The following is a 16,808-nucleotide window of genomic DNA, read 5'->3' as shown; positions in this document are numbered from 1 at the left end:
ATCAAAGATGTCTGGTCTGAATTAAAGTGTACTTACTGTAGCCAGAATGAAAAATAAATGTGTATGTTCTTTTAGATTTGCAACAATTTTAATGGATCAAGTTGTGGTTTACTAGATAAATCCTGGTAATTTTGACTCCAGGTTTAAATTTCATTTATGCATTCAAAATTTATAAATGGAAGCCAGTCTCCATTTAAAAGTCCATAACAAGCAATCTATCAGGTTAGGCAGATAGTCTTAGTGTGCTTTGCTATAATTTAATAAATCCAGTGCATTATTCTTTTAATTAAAATCTTGTATATTATGTAAAAAAATCAATGTATATTTTATTTCTATGATTAGAAAAGCATATCTGGCTATGTTTTCATATTTATTCTATGAATTATGCAGCCCATTTTCAAAATTTGCTTACATATGCTGTCCCAGAAGAAAAGAAAGAAAATTCAAGGTAAATTAATATTTAAAATTTAATTTCAGCAATGTATTGCATAAAATGACTATAACTATATTTCTACAATTTAAAATATAAAAAAAAAATCAAAAATGTTTGGATAAAAATTTAATAAAAATAATTTGTCTTCCACTTCAAGTCCATTCATTACCTTGAGATTATTTTACCCCCCCAATTAGTTTATAAATCTACCTAAAGGGGGGCAGTATATATTCAAGGTAGTCAAACTTAGCTTTGTTAGTTTATCTATGTCACTGAATATGTACTGCCCCCTTTTAGACAGATTTACAAACTAATTTTAATTTCTAATGACAAGTAGTTTTAATTCATGTGTGCCATTATAGTTTGAACACAGAAGCATAATAATCTCTGTTTCAATTTTTTACCACCTCTGTATTTTTTCCCTTAAAAACTGGTGGCTGGTTAAGCAAAAATAAAAAAATAAAAAATTTTTAATGGAATTTGGATTTCATTCTCATTATCACTGGTATACATACATTTAAGTACACTAATAACACTTAAGAATCATAACTTCTGCAGGAAAAAGTATATTGCAAATAGTGAAAATTATTCTTTAGTTAATTTCAAAAATGCTAAGTTTGAGTCTGAAAAGCAAAGTTCATTAACTGCAGAAACTTTAAAGTAAATGCAATTAAAGTAAGGGAAATTTTTAAAGCACTTATATATAACTGCATAACTAGCATTATGGGCATGATAGTAAAACTACCTTTTAAGTCGTCTTGTATTCTACAGCAGTCCAGTGCAGACTGAAAGCTCCTGTTGTTGGGAATAATGTATGAAAAAACAAATAAGTTCATCTGAAAGCACCAGTTTTTTTTTTTTTTTTTACTCTGTTGGTGACAGTTGCATAAACAATCTTGATATTACATTCCCCAAAGGAGTATAAAAATTGCTCTATCAGCCAGGCTTTGTGTTATTCATATTGTAAGAAATTTTCACTCTGTGTTGGACTGTTTCAGTATGTGAGACAGTTTTCCTTAGAATGTTCTCCACAAAGACATCCCTTCCTTTATGAAGACAGCTCTAATATGCTCTTCGTAATCAAATAATCTGGTTCTATTCATTGATACTGATTTCTGAATCTGCTGAATAACCTGAAATGTGATTATGTGGCTGTTCTAAACACATGCCAGTTATCCGTAACTAACTTTAAAATCATTAACATTCAGCATAATAGCAGAATTTTTAGTTTATTTATGAGATATTTTTCATTTATGGGGATATGCAGATGTTCTTATATTGAATATTCATTTCACTACATATTTGTGTAGAACTCTGTTAATATTTTTCATGGTCTGAGCATATGTAGGTCACTTTCAAAGTTTTGAGATTCCTGAGTAATACTTCCCACAAAAATCTTCTAGTGTTTCATACAAAGGAAATGCTCATTAGTGCTGTATGTGAAGAAAACCTTACTGCCAGCACCTGTTAAACAAGTTCATATTTGTCTCGTTGACATTTAATTTTGAAGTACTATGAAAATTATTTGAGCATTTTCATGTTTTAAAATTTTATGACATTAAGAATGGACTAATTAAATGCCAGTATCTTGAATGTTTATGTGATGAATTTGGAATTTCCTCCTCCCCCCCCCTTCCCAAGCTTTAGTTTGCAGGTGATCCAATGAATTCTGAAGAGGTATTAGTCTTTGCAAAATGAAGATGATTCTTGCAAACAGGTCGTTACTTCAAATCCTTGAAACAGTATGCTTCTGGAATGTGTTTAAGTGAAGACAGTTATATAACTTATTCTTTAATTTAAGATATTCTAAATATTAGATTAAAAGCTATTTGGATATGAATTGCAATATGGATAATGCGAGTGTGATTATGTGTAATGTGAACGTGAGCCAGTTTACCTTTGAAAGTCTCCCACAGAGGCACCTCTCACTTTATGCAGACAGCACTAATATGCTCTTTGTAATCAATTCTCAGTTCATCATATCAGTGTTTAGTTTTCATAATAAGATGGCTAGAAAAAATGTTTTGTCTTTTTATTATTAATGTTTTGTATGTTAACTTTATTTATTAAATATCATGATCTTTAGACTTGTGCTACATAAAATTCAATTCAACATTATAATCACCAGATATTTAAAAACAGCATCTTTAGAATTTTCCATACAGAGTTTCACACACTGGAGATAAAAATGTTTTATTCTCCACAGTGTTGCCACAGCTCACTTTCATATCTTTGAGTATGTTATTCAAAAATTCATTAAAGTTTTACAAAATATGAAATATATAATAAAAAAAATAAATTATATTGGAAAATAAATTGGGTAAAAAAATAAATTGCATAATTGCTATTTTTTTAAAGTTCATGATTTTTAAAATTTGAAATAATTGCACATCAATGTAAATTAGTTATGATATTCAGTTATCAAAAATATTTATTTATTTTTTGGTAGGTTTATAAAGGATATGTTGATGATCCACGAAATACTGATAATGCCTGGATTGAGACCACTGCTTATAATTTTCATGATGAAACTGGAAAAAGAACTGAAAATATAGTTCTTGATGCTCGGGATGATGCTGCAGATGCTAAATGGATTGATATAGTAGAAGATATGAAAATATATCCTACACATAATGACATTATTAGAGGTGTATTTGAAATGCATTTGAAAGCTAACTTGAATTAATTTTAATTCACTTACTGCTGCCAATGGCAACATTGCTTGTAAATTCTGATGAATTTTCAATGAAAAAAAAGGGGGGCAAACTGCTGTACAAAATCAGATGATGAACAAAATGATATAACAAATATATCTGTAAAGAAATCTACTAATGGTTAAAATGGGAAAATATATTAATTATGCTTTTTATTTGAAAATATAATATGAAATGATGTATGATGATTTAGTGTTAAAAATCTGTCCTAAGCAAGAGTTTAGGGAGAACAGAATTTTTTTTTTTTTTAATTCAATGAATGTCCTCAGTTATTAAATTGGTAAGTAATCATAAATTGTGAATTAGATTAACATTCTATGCACGTGATGTGTGTCATCTGTAAAGAAGGCCCATGCCTATTTTAGCTGGCTTCATATAATGTTACATGCTGTATGATATGTTTGTAATAAATACAAAGGTATTTATTACAGTGTCATTTTAAATCTGCCGAACTTTTTTTATAAATAAACATATACATTTTAACAAATTGTCTCATTATTATATTGTGTACTGTTTTTACAATATCTCATGCAGATTATCCATATTAACTTATTTTCTATTGAAGGGAATAGGTTTATATATGTATTGTGAATTAAAAGATATAACTTTGGATACTTTTAGTAATGATATGAAAAACAATCCATGTGGTTTGGGGTTCAGAATAACCATATCATGAATTGTGCATTCATATTTATTTTAAAATCACTTACAATTATAATTTTAAATGGCTTTAGTATAAATATGAATGCATTTGTTAACATTTGTGATTTTCTGAAATTTAATCTTTGCTAATATTCTTTTTGATGAAAATATTCTATTTCATTAGTATTAACGGTTACTTTCTCTGATGCAGTTCATATAAAGTACTTAGGTGTTATTCTAGATGTCAAATTAACTTGGCTTTACATCAAATAACTAAAGCAGATCATCAAATCCCACCTTCTGTCTTCTTAACTTGGAACTGCTAAATTTCATTAAAAATGTATCTATAAATCAATCAGGTCTGTGTTTATATGTGCAGTTCCTATATGAGATGTTTACTGCTAAAACCCATATTGTAAAAATGTAAATATTTTAATGTGAAACGCTCCATTTATTGGTAAATATGGTCTGGTACATCCACAGTGAAGTGATGCATTAATATACAAAAGTTCCTTTAACTGATTTCTGTTAAATTTAAATTGTTGCAAGATTTTTTTTTCTTTTTTTCAAAACTGAAGAAGATTATCCAGGTTTTAACCATGCAAGGTTTAGGTGCTAACTCACTGGAAGATGCATCACTTTGAACCATCAGGGAAAGACAAAATTGTAACAGTGCTGTATGAATAAAGTTGAATTGCAGCTAGTGCTGCCTAAGCTAATGTAAGAGGACATATCTAAACATATGAACAGTTAATAAATAAATTGAAAATATATATTAATGCAGAACTATGAACACAGTTGAATATGGGTAACAGCATTGAACACACATATGGATTGAATTGCTGAGTAGGCAGTGGCACAGTATATAATAACCGGGCCAATTATGTGCAGATTTGTTACTACTAGTGTTAATGGCACGGTTTTTACACAATGTTTGACAACTGCAACCTTACAATTCAGCTTTTTTGGTTCTACAAACATTTACTGCCAATTATCAATTGAAATAAAATATAAAAGCATTCCACAGAATATGAAATGCTACATTTTTTAATGCATTAGCTATATCTTCATCTAAAATTATAAGATAAATTAATATTTTATTAAATAAAATATTATTTATTAATATTTTATTTACTCTTAAGAGATGCAGGCTGCATGCCGTTTGCAAGTGGTCATTGAACAAAAATTACCATATTTGCTGGCATATAAGACGCACCCCCTTTTGTATACACATTTTTGAAGGATAAAATTTTATTACTGATCATTATTATGCATTTACAGTAAAATACAAAGTAATACTTTCTGCAAATACCCAATATATCTGGGAAAGAAGAGCTTTTAATTTTCTTCGTCAAAACCTAAACCCTCATCACCAGAGCTAAATGAAGAGTCACTTGAAATCTCTTCTAAATCACCATCTGAGTCCTCATACAAGAAACTGTCCTCTGTACCATCCAGTACATTATTAATGCCACACTTCTTAAATGAGTTAGCCAATGTCTCTGTTTTCACAGAGAAACTTTGACCCATTCACAAACTTGCAAAATGCTAGGCCTCTTCCCTTGTTCCTGATGGTATAACCTCAAAATTTGAAGACTGCATCCAGCTTGCATGTTATGTTATAGCAATGTTGACTTTGTTTTTGAGCCATAACTTGCCAAGAAATTTAAGAAAACCGAACGGTAGAAATTTCACACACTTAAAGTTGTTCGCAAAAATTAGAAAGTTTAAATGAACCCAGCTGTGATCGTCGATGACAGCACATGTGCATTTACTAAACTCTATGTAACTGTAATATTCAGCAAGGAAACATGGAAAAAAATTGCATAGCTCTGAATAGAAGAAATTTCCAGAAATGAATGTAATCAAAAATTGAGTATCAACGTATAAGACGCACCCCATTTTTCAGACCTATTTTCAAAGAAAAAAGTGCGTCTTATATGCCAGCAAATACGGTATATCTTATTGAAATTCAGTATGACCTTTACAAATATTATAATTTATATATAACAAATTAATTTTTTTTTTAATTTCAAAACATTTTTGTATGAAATGGGTGAATCTGCATTTCTTTATATGATGAAAAATAAAGACAACAAGCTGCTTTCTCATTTAGCTTCATAAAATAAAATTTCAATTAAAAAAATTACTTTAATGAATGGATACACATTTTGTTATATCAGTGAATCTTTCCTTGAAACTTCCATTTTTAGGTTGCTAAGAAATTGAAAATTCTGGCATTAGGAGAAATTTACTGAAAATGTTTTACAAAACACATCTTTAGAATATTTTTTAACAGAAAACCAAAGATTAATATGCAAAAATAAATGATAATGCTAAGGGGCCTGAATTTCTGGTGCAGAATTACACGGAATCAAGCAATATGTTTTATAAAATATCATATGGCACTTGACGATCCTTTACCTCATTCACAAATTACTTTTTTTTTTCAAGCACTGGACTGGTTGATTGCACCTCTTGAATTGAATCTCTGTTCTTCAATCTATATTTTTTTACACTTTTTACATCAAACTTTAAACTTGCAATCTGTTCATTATTCAACCTCTCACCAATCTTTGGAAATACAGTATTATTTATCAAGTATTCTACAAGGTGGTGTTTCTCTTTTAGATTATTAGTTACATTTATAATTTCTGTTATTATGAAATCTTTCGCACGGATTAATATTGATGATGGACTTTGTAAACTAGCAATAAGGGGCCTTGCTATACAAGGTGTACTTTTTCTTAACATTTCCTTGTCAAGATTATGCTCTGTTTTATTCCTCTGCCTTATAAATTCTCTATTTAATTCTTCATCATCTAGTTCTAAATACTGAAGTAATTTTTTCAAAATAAATAAACCTTCATTAAATCTGTCAGGTCCAAGTTCAAATTTATTATGATGTATCATAATAGTCTGAATTTTCTGCAAAAATTCCTGACAACTTTTTCCACTCAAATCAGCAAGATTCTTAATTTCCAGGAATTTTAAAAGGGCACTATATGAAGTTGACTGATGAGTGACATCCATGTCACAACGTGTATAATTTGGACCACTAGGTTCAAAACAAATAATATCTGGTATATTGATATTATTATCATGTTCTTCTTTATTTCTATTTTTATTTTTTATTTCATTCCAAAGTACTGCATCAGTTGCTAGTTGATTTTCATCAGATAAAGATCTTGTGTCTCCAGAATATTTAAATATTACATCTTCCTGCTCAGGGTTTATTATCCATCCACTAACTAATGATTTGTGATTATCAATACCATATCTTCCAGAACGATGATTTGCTGGTATACTAACGAAATTCACTGTACTTTTCATATCTTTAGTTACAGATATTTTTGTATACCACTCAACTTCTTCTGCGTGTTCAAATCCAAAACTCTCAAACAATTTTTTATCTCCCATAGGTACAAATACTTGTGGTTGAGGCCACTGTTTTCTTTCATGGTATTCCAATAGTTTTTGCATTGAGCTTTTATCTACATGATCCCGATGATTGTGTGAAATAATTACAATATCAATTTTAGGTAGCTTTTCAATGTTAGGATGGGATTTTGTTTTTTCTGGATAAAGGATTCGACTCAAGTTATTAAATACTGGGTCTGTCAAAATATTAAAATTGAGAATTTGAATTAGCTGTGTTGCATGACCTATATTCTGAATAACATATTTTTCTCCAGCAAGCAAATCATGTGGATCATCAAGTTTATAAATTTCATCTTTATCTTCATCTTGAGAGAAATAGGATAATTTTTTATTTACATCTTCTGATACAAATCGGGAACATGTATTGAACAAAGTCCTTTTGACTTGGGTCTCTACAAAAATTCTTGAATCATTGTCAATATTCCTCATTTGAGGATTGGTAATAAACTGACCATCAGTTCTCTCAAGGCGTTTAAAATTTACATTACTAAACTTTCCTTGTATTTCAGTAATATAATCACAATTGACAGTAGTTAACTGATGTGCTTCCATGATAGTTCCATCATTATATTTAAAATATTACCTTTTTTATAAATATTCCCTTTTAATAAAATAATTATATCTCTCAACATTCATTTATCTTTAAAAAAGTCCATTAGCAGATTAATTTTCTTCACTCATCCTGAACCTAAGTTTAGAAAAAGAAAATACTAGTTTTAATTTTAAAATATATTTTGAAAATTTTAATATCTAAATTTAAAATTATATAAACTTTCTTTATATTATTTTATCAATATATAAAATACTGTTAAATTTCTAAATATAGTTTTCATTTTATAATTAATTTATTTCTCTTTCAAAAAATATTTGTTTAGATTTTGTTTTACAAAATTTTATTTTTGATTGATAAATTATTTTATTAAAACATACCATTCCAACTATAGTTATTACTTTTACAATCTTAAAAAATCAAAAAATAAATTCAAATGATTCAAATTTTCTTGGATGTAATGGATATTTTCTATTGCAGATTCTTTACTTTCAAGTTATATAAACATGATGTACAATGATGTTGATATAATATGAGAATTAAATCATGAATATATATCATCATTTCAATATAATTTAAATGCCTTGTTTTATTAATTTTTTTTCTTTTATTTCAAATCCCATTTCCTCATACACACTGTTTTTACAAAAGTCCTTATCCAGCCTTTATTTTCGCAACTGTTGGTCATACGTCTTGAAAACTGTTGGTCTTACAGTACTTCAGTACTGACTTTTGTAACTGGAACAGTATAATCTTCTGCAGCTGAAAGTATAGTATGTACTTCCACTACAATTACAGAAGTATTTTAAATGACGGATATATTCATGTTTGGCATTTCTAAATTTAAAGAAATCAATTTTGTAAAAATTACAGAATCTAACTTTTTAGACATTCTTCTGGTCTTCCTACTTATATTTTTACCATTATAAAGAAAAAAAAATAAACACAAAAAGTTGCTCTCCCGTATAACAAAAATTGACCGAGATATTTAATTTGAAAATTTGATGTCATTTTAAATTTATATTGAATGTTTGGTTAATAAATAAATTAGAATAATTCCAGACTGGTTTTTTCCCCCCTAAATGTCATTCAATGATATTTTTCTTGTAATTTTACACAAGTGCCTTTAATTTATAATTTTGTTATATTTGGTACGTCGAAAGACTTTTCACACCTGATTTGTAAGTTTTCAAATGCTACAAATACATTAGTACTTTCTTGCAGTTTTATTTCTGTTATCATAATTACACAAAAAAATTATTAAACCAGATTTTTGTTTTAATTAATGCAAATAATAATAATAGTTGGCTATGGGCCTGCCAATGTTTTTTAGAACATAATTTGTTTTGAGATTCTGTGAATAAGATCTCCATTTTGAAAAAAAATTATATTGATGAATACTTTTCTCATAAACCTTTCTTCTTCACTAGATTTTATTTTTAATTGTATACAAATGCAAACATTTCACTCTTCGATTTGTGTACAGCCCCTGAGTATGGTCTATGATCTTTAATATCAAATATCTTGGTTATTTTTTATTATTTTACCTTTTGTTATTTAATTTTTTATGAGTATAAAATTAAGTACAAGGCCTGGGGTGATATATTAAAAAATTATATTTCATAATTTTTATAAAATTAATGTTTTTAATTTCAAAATGCCAAAATATGAATATTTGCATCATTTAAAATACTTCTTGTACTCAAAGTTTATGTCTACAACCAACAGTTTAAATAAATTCTAGGTAAAGACATTTATAGACATGGTATGTGTGTATGCTGAATTTCAGATAACTGAGTATATAATTAACACAGTTCACAATAGAAAAGCCAAATGATTGGAAGAAAAAATTCCTGGTCTAAAATTATAAAAAGAGTCATTTTAATTGCTATCAACTTGAATATCAATTGCCTACATTTAAATTATGCGAGATTTTGAATATAAAAAGGGCATTTCAGCCATAAATGCAGGTGTACAATAGCATACTCAATTACCAAGCTCCAACAACCATGAAAAACTGTCAGAGATTAAAAGCAAGATGATTATGGTGAAAGTTAAAAAGGAAATCACCGAGAAGCGTAAGGCAGTGGTTCCAAAATGTTTTAGGATTGTGACCCTAATTTAGGTGCTCAAGCCACACTGCAGCCTCAAAGTCTCAGGAATATGTATTTTGTAATGTTTGGACCTTTGTTATGCAGTCTTCACTAAATTTGTGGCCTTAAAAAAATTTTTCACAGCCCCAAGTTTGAGGACTAGCAATTACACCAATTTAATTATTATTTCACTTTTAATATAAATGGAAAATTCTGAATAAATATATCAACTCAATGTTTAATTTATTAGTCATTCAGTTATACTCCATAAATAATAAACTTCTACAGTGCAAACCATGTTAATAAGTAAAGTTTTTAAGGTTGAAAAAATTAATTTCATTATCAACAGTTTAATAAATATTAAATATTACAGATAGTAAATTATTTAATAGATAATAAATATTTAACTATTAATAATAGATGTTCAGTGATTAGTCAACATATTTTAAGCACTGGAGAATTACACAGTTTCAATTCCTCTTTTTCTAGATGCTTCTTTCAGTATTGTACAGGCACTGAGATATTCTTTCCTAGGGCCAGCTATAAGCCTAAACAATACAGAGTACTGATTTTCACAGGGAGGGCATTAGCTTGTTATCAGAAGTGACAACAAAATATATATTTTGCTTTAAATTAATTTGCAATTTAAGTTTAATTTATGCAGGGCACTAACAGTATTGATCATCTAGAGAGCTGAAAATACTAAATGTTTTTTCACAGCCTTAATTTTAGACAATTACTTTGAAATCTACTTATAAACAGTGCACTACTAATCATGTGCACTTTTTTAAAATAATGCAACGTATAAATGCCACTTCTATTTCTAAAGGCAAAATAATCTTCCGTCTGAAATTCAAAAAAATTACAAAAAAAAAGGAAAGTTTATAAAAATTATGCGAAATGAAATTTCGGAAAATAACGACTTGAAAACCAGAACGACAGAATAGTACCTGTTTTAAATATGCACCAGAAGTGAACTCTAAAAGGGAAATTCGTTGATTATTAAAACAGGTGAATCAGCTATACGTTTACTTTTGCCATCTTATCACAGTTAGCAACGCTTGATAAGACGCCTGACAGCTTGATAACATACACAAACTTCTTATTAAAAAAAATTCTACTCGGATCATCTACAGTGCGTTCTATAAATAACACAAAATTAACTGCATTACGACTTAACGACTAAACATTGCTGCAAGAAGAAATGTATATGGAAGCGAGCCACATTTCACCTTGACCCTTTAATATAGACACTGTTTAAAAAAAAATCACCTTGACCCTTTAATATCAGCACAACGTTTAAACGTAAATATAATCAATGGCATGCATGTTTCAAAAACCGGTCGCAATCCGTTTATTTAAAGAGGGCATCTGCGACACATTGAAAATTCTCGAATTGTTGGAGTTATTCTTTCGATAACTCATTTTACTTTTTAATTACATATATATAACACACATCATAGTTATTTACATTCCCTAAATCTAACGGCTTTAGATTTCTCTCTTGCTTCAAATAACGAACCATGAAATGAAACGTGTTGCCGTTTCTTGCAGTCTAATAATTAGCAGCAAAGGCAAAATGTGCTGCGTTCACTTTTCTCCATTTGCGCTTTTGAGAAAAAAATCCTCTTTTTACTGTACTCATCAGCTATTTCTGTTGTTTCTATATCAGTTTAAATATAAAATTTGATAAACTTCTGAATTCTATGGTTAATACAATAAGAAGGAAAAGTTCAGAAAATAGGAAGAAAGAAAAGTAATGAAATAAGAAGGAAAGTTTGAGAAAAGTTTTGTTAGTAATCTGGCGGCAAGCAACTAATGTTTATCGTGGAATTGGTGTTCTTCACGTGTGTGTGTTTGTTGTTGCAAGCTGATTTTTTACTGTATTTAGATGTTATAGTGATGTAGCGATGAGGAAATTCAAAACTACTTTGTTTGTCATAATAATTAATCTTTTCTGTTTTCTTTTTTTTAAATATCAGGTGAGTACATATTTAAAGACTGCACCATTAGGAATCAATTTGATTTTTAATAGTTAATAATTTATTGCTGAATAATGCTACGGATGAGAAGCTAATTAGCTTACAATATGAGTATCTGCAGTGAACAAATTATTAATATTTGTAATTTTGTGCCCAAGTCTAATGAAAATTGTGTCATCCCAGTAATGAATAATATTCCAGATGATGTAATTGAATCTTCTAAACTTCCTGACATTTTAATGTTGCAGAAAAGTGAAATTGCTGTATCTCAGTCACAACCAAGTTCTCACATTTTCAATGTCTCCAATAATAAGATTGGTATACAGCAATCGTATGAAAGCCCTGCCATTTTAATACTGCAAAAATGTGAGAATGCTACATCAAATCTAAAACCTGGCATATCTGTACTTCCTAACAATATTGATAGTGTATCTCAGCCTCATAAAAAGAGTGGTGTTTTAATACTACAAAAAAATGAAAATGCTATTTCTCATTCAAACCTTATATTTCAAAATTCTGCCATGGCTGGATTTTCTAACAGTGCAGTTTGTATATCTCAATCACATGAAAGTCCCAGCACTTTAATATTGCAGGACAGTAAGGCCATACTTCAGTCACAAAGATCTCGTATGTCTTTACCTCATAGCAGTGCAAGTGGTGCACTACAATCAAGTGGAAACACTGGCTCTTTAATATTACTGAAGAATGAGAATGCTGTGTCTGAATCACATGGAAGTCCAGATATTTTAGTACTGCAGAAAAATGAAAATATTGTGTCACATCAAAGTTCTCGCATGTCAGTTCTCCACAATGGTATGAACAGTGTGTCAGAATCACATAAAAATGCTGGTACATTATTATTGATAAATAATGAGAATATTCCTTCTCAGTTGCATCATAGTTCTGTCATGTCCATAACACATAACAAGAAGATGGATATGCCTCAATCACTTGAAAGCTCTGGTATTTTGCTGGTGCAGAAAAGTATGAATGCTGTATCTCAGGCACAAAGTTCTAACACATCTGTACTGCTTAACAGTGTACCTTACCCACGTGAAAATACTGGTACATTAATACTACTGAAGAATGAGGAAGCTACATCTCAATTATATCAAAATTCTGCTATGCCCATACTATGTAATACAGAAAATACTGTATCTAAATCACAGGAAAAGTCCAGCATTTTAATTCTGGAGAAAAGTGAGGATACTGCATCTCAGAATTCTCATACTGTACATAACAGTATAAATGGTATGTCTGAGTCACATCAAAATGGTGGCACTTTAATACTGTTGAAAAATGAGAATACTGTATCCCAGTTCCCTCAGAGTTTAGGTACATCCAACTCTAAAAGTGGCACTATTCAACCACACACAAACTCTAGTATTTTAATACTTCAGAAGAATGAAGATGCTGCATCTCAGTCACATCAAAGTTCTAACTTTTCTGTTATAAGTAAAAATGAAAGTGCTGCATCTCAAGCACTTCATAGTTCTGGCATTTTCGTGCTCAATAATTCTGTAAATGGTATATCTCAGTCACAGGAAAATACTAACATTCTGTTACTGCAGAATAGTGAGAATACTCCCCCTCAGTTATATAGAACTTCAGATACGTCTGTGCTCGATAAAAGTATGAATAGTATATCTCAATTGCATGAAAACCCTGGTATTTTAATTGTGCCAAAAAATGAGAGTTTTGCATCTCAAGTATGTGGAAGTTCAGGCATTTCCGTACTTCATAATTCTGTAAGTGAGGTATCTCAGTCACATAAAAATGCTAGCATTTTAATGCTGCAAAAGAGCAAGACTACTTCATCTCAGCCATATAAAAATGTAGGTATGCCCATACTTTCTAATAATGCTAGTGGTGTTTCTCAATCAGGTAAAATCCCTGGCACTTTAATAGTACAGAAAAATGAAAGTGCCATATCTCAGTCATATCAGAATCCTGGCCTTTCTGTAATGTGTAAGAGTGAACGTGATTCATCTCAAGTACAGAAAAATACCAGCATTTCATTGTTGCATAAAAGTGGAAGCATTGTACCTCAGTCATGTTCAAGTTCTGGTATTTCTGTAATACATAAGAGTGAAAGTACTTTGTCCCAACCACATCGAACTCCTAGTATTTCTGTACTGCGTAACTGTGATAGTATTTTATCCAAATCACAACAAACAAATTCTCACATTTCAGTACTATGTAAGGCTAAAAATGCTGTACCTCAGTTTCTTCCTGGTGTTTCCATACTGCGTAAGAATGTTATACGTCAGTCAAGTGAAACAGCTGGTATTTCCATACTGCGTAAGAATGCAGATGTTTCTGAATTGCATAAAAGTTCTTGCATTTCAGTGCTGTGTAAAAGTGAGAATGATATTGCAACACAATCACATCAAAGTTCTGATATTTCATTATTGTGTAAAAAGGAGAATGTTGAACCTCAACCATGTCAAAATGCTGGCATTACAGTGTTGCTTAAAAATGATAATTCTGTATCTGAATCACATGAAAGTTCTGACATTTCTTTTGTATGTAAAAAAGAAGGGATTACTCTTTTTACTGAAATTTCCCCTAAGGAAAATAAAATGCAATCTTCTGCACATGAAAAAAGTGACTCCAAATCAAAGAGTGTTCTTCAAAAAGATGAGAAACCTTACCCATGTGAAATTTGTAAGAGGACCTTTAGGTACAGATCTCATCGCACTATTCATCGTCGAGCACATATAAATGGTAAACCATTTGAATGTGATATTTGTGGCCGGAATTTCATATCAAGGTATGCACTTAAATGTCACGTTGATAGTCATAAAAACAAAAGACCTTATGTGTGTAATATTTGTAAAAAATCATATGCTCATAGATATACTCTGCAAGAACATTTTCGTTTGCATGAAAATGAAAGGCCTCATGTTTGTGATGTGTGCAACCTCAGTTTTACAAGAAAAAATAACCTCTTAACTCACTCATTAATACATACTAATAAAAAACCTTATTTTTGTGAATTTTGTCAGAGGCGTTTTACCCGGAAAGATAATCTTAATTCACATTTATTAACACATACAAATGAAAGACCTCATGTTTGTGACATTTGCAAAAAAGGTTTTGCAAGGAAAGATAACCTGAACACTCATTTATTAATGCATTCGAGTGAAAAGCCTTGTGTCTGTGAATTTTGTAAAAAAGGTTTCAATCATAAGTACAAACTTCAGCGCCATTATCAGGTACATCATAAAGAAAAACCATTTGTTTGTGATATATGCTGTAAATGTTTTAGCAAGAAAAGGAGCCTTAATTCACATCTTTTGACTCATACAAAAAAAGAAATAGAATCTTAGTAAGAGTAGTTAGTAGTTTCTCTTAGAAATATTGTATTTTATTTTTGTTTGCTGAAAAAGGAAATTGCAGTGAAAAATAGTGTATTGGGAAATGTTCTTTATTAACATATTAAAATTCTGAATATGAAATTATTCAGGAAATGTCAGCAATGTATTTATTTGTTTATTTATTTTAATTTTTATTGTGTGAGATTGCATTAGCATTACTTATTTATTTAACACTGATATAATCTCTTATTCCTGACATATAAATGAAACAAATAGCTTATTTAAGTCATAGAGTTAAAAATCATATATTTTTAAAATGAAGGTGAAGCAGAATAAAATATTTAGTATTGACATGATAAAACCATATTGAAAAGTTGTAAAATGTTATTTTTAAATGTCATTTTAGTGTGCCAGTCTTGAAGATTAAATTATATTTAGAAATTGCATAAAATTAGCTTAACTAAAAAATGTGCCATTGATAAGTATTGAAAATGTAACGTTGTATTTTATAATACACTTTCCTCATCAATGGATAATGTTCTCTGTTGATGATTTTCCTAATTTGCAGCAAAACCTGATTTTCTCTGGGAATCTATGACAATGGGAATTAAGAGGTCTTTCAGTACTGGTCTTCAAAATTAGGCAGATTATAATTTTTCTAAATCTTTATGTATCAATTCAAGACTTTATTATCAAACCTGATATGTTAAATAGTACTGTTCTGTTATTAAGACCACATTAAAAAATGTATGTATGTGCGTCTATGTGTATATGTATACACGCATTTACATATATGCATGCATACATAAACACACCCATCCATACATGCATACAAAATTTCTGAATCTGGTCCTGATAACAGCCTGTTAAATAAATAGATGTATATTTTTTAGTAGTCTATCGTTGGTCTGATTATTAGTTTCCCATATAATATATGCTACTTGTCTTCTGTAATGGCCTTAGTGAGGCAGTGGATTTGGCTTTAGGAGGAAACAAACTGTTACTGATCTGCACATATGAATGTGTGTGTGTGATTATGGCAAAGCCTCGAGGGCTATCTGCCTAAGGAAAGGGATGCCTTCGTGGATGACTTTCTAAAGGAAACTGGCTCGTATACACGTTACACATGGGGAAAACCACGAAAACGGCCATGCAGCCAGCCCGTTCGCGGGATTCGAACCTCGGGCCGAACTACCAGTGTTCAGCGACTTTACCGCTCGGCCGCTGGTGAGCCGATCTGCACATATGTGAGAAACAAACAATTACCGATCTGCTCTTGTGTGAGAAAAAAATGGTTATATATCTAACTGGTTTTTTGCAATTTTTTCTGTCAATATAGTGAGTTTAAGTAAAATACTATTTTTGTTACTTATGCTCATTTCTCTGAACGTAACATCAGCCCAAGCTTACGATATACCTCATGGCAAGGAGCACTAATTTATGCCTGTTGTTGGCAACAGTCTTGAGCATCTCACTGGTGACAGTAATCTTTTCTTATTTATATTTCTCATTTTTATACATATTTATGTCTGCTAATATTGGTTGTAGTATTTTCTTAGTTATATTTCTCATTTTTATACACATTTATGTCCTTAATATTGGAGTGGCAACTCTACACTTGGTATCATTTGTA

General features: G+C 30.0%; 2 protein-coding genes across 10 annotated transcripts in view; one reads left to right on the top strand and one right to left on the bottom strand.

The window, feature by feature from the left end:
- LOC118180809 (ADP-ribose pyrophosphatase) overlaps positions 1–3,634 on the top strand; it is a 37,009-nt gene extending 33,375 nt beyond the window's left edge. For 4 of the 7 annotated variants that reach the window (XM_085826831.1, XM_085826834.1, XM_085826830.1 and 1 more), the window contains one exon: positions 2,883–3,634. In XM_085826831.1, the coding sequence (XP_085682957.1) occupies positions 2,883–3,119 (237 nt within the window). In that variant the 3' untranslated portion in view covers positions 3,120–3,634. Of the gene's footprint in view, positions 1–342; positions 449–2,882 lie in introns of those variants that run through there. The other 3 variants (XM_085826836.1, XM_085826833.1, XM_085826835.1) reach the window with 3 other exon arrangements.
- A 2,286-nt stretch (positions 3,635–5,920) lies between these two features.
- Positions 5,921–11,386, bottom strand: LOC118180808 (uncharacterized). 3 transcript variants are annotated; one of them, XM_035349862.2, is made up of 2 exons: positions 11,345–11,386; positions 5,921–7,918 (listed from the first exon to the last, which is right to left on the bottom strand). In XM_035349862.2, the coding sequence occupies exon 2, from the start codon at positions 7,780–7,782 to the stop codon at positions 6,226–6,228; it is 1,557 nt and encodes a 518-aa protein (XP_035205753.1). In that variant the 5' UTR covers positions 7,783–7,918; positions 11,345–11,386; the 3' UTR covers positions 5,921–6,225. The 3 variants fall into 3 exon arrangements, with proteins under 3 accessions (XP_035205753.1, XP_035205751.1, XP_035205752.1); XM_035349860.2 differs by having other exon boundaries at positions 10,824–11,377; XM_035349861.2 differs by having other exon boundaries at positions 11,146–11,377.
- Between the last annotated feature and the right edge of the window lie 5,422 nt (positions 11,387–16,808).

Source organism: Stegodyphus dumicola, chromosome 11 (assembly GCF_044657685.1).
Source record: "Stegodyphus dumicola isolate Sdum_Otavi_A_Nest chromosome 11, ASM4465768v1".
Lineage (NCBI taxonomy): Eukaryota > Metazoa > Arthropoda > Arachnida > Araneae > Eresidae > Stegodyphus > Stegodyphus dumicola.
The sequence above is the reverse complement of the archived record's forward strand: the minus strand, read 5'-3'. Positions and strand labels throughout refer to the sequence as shown.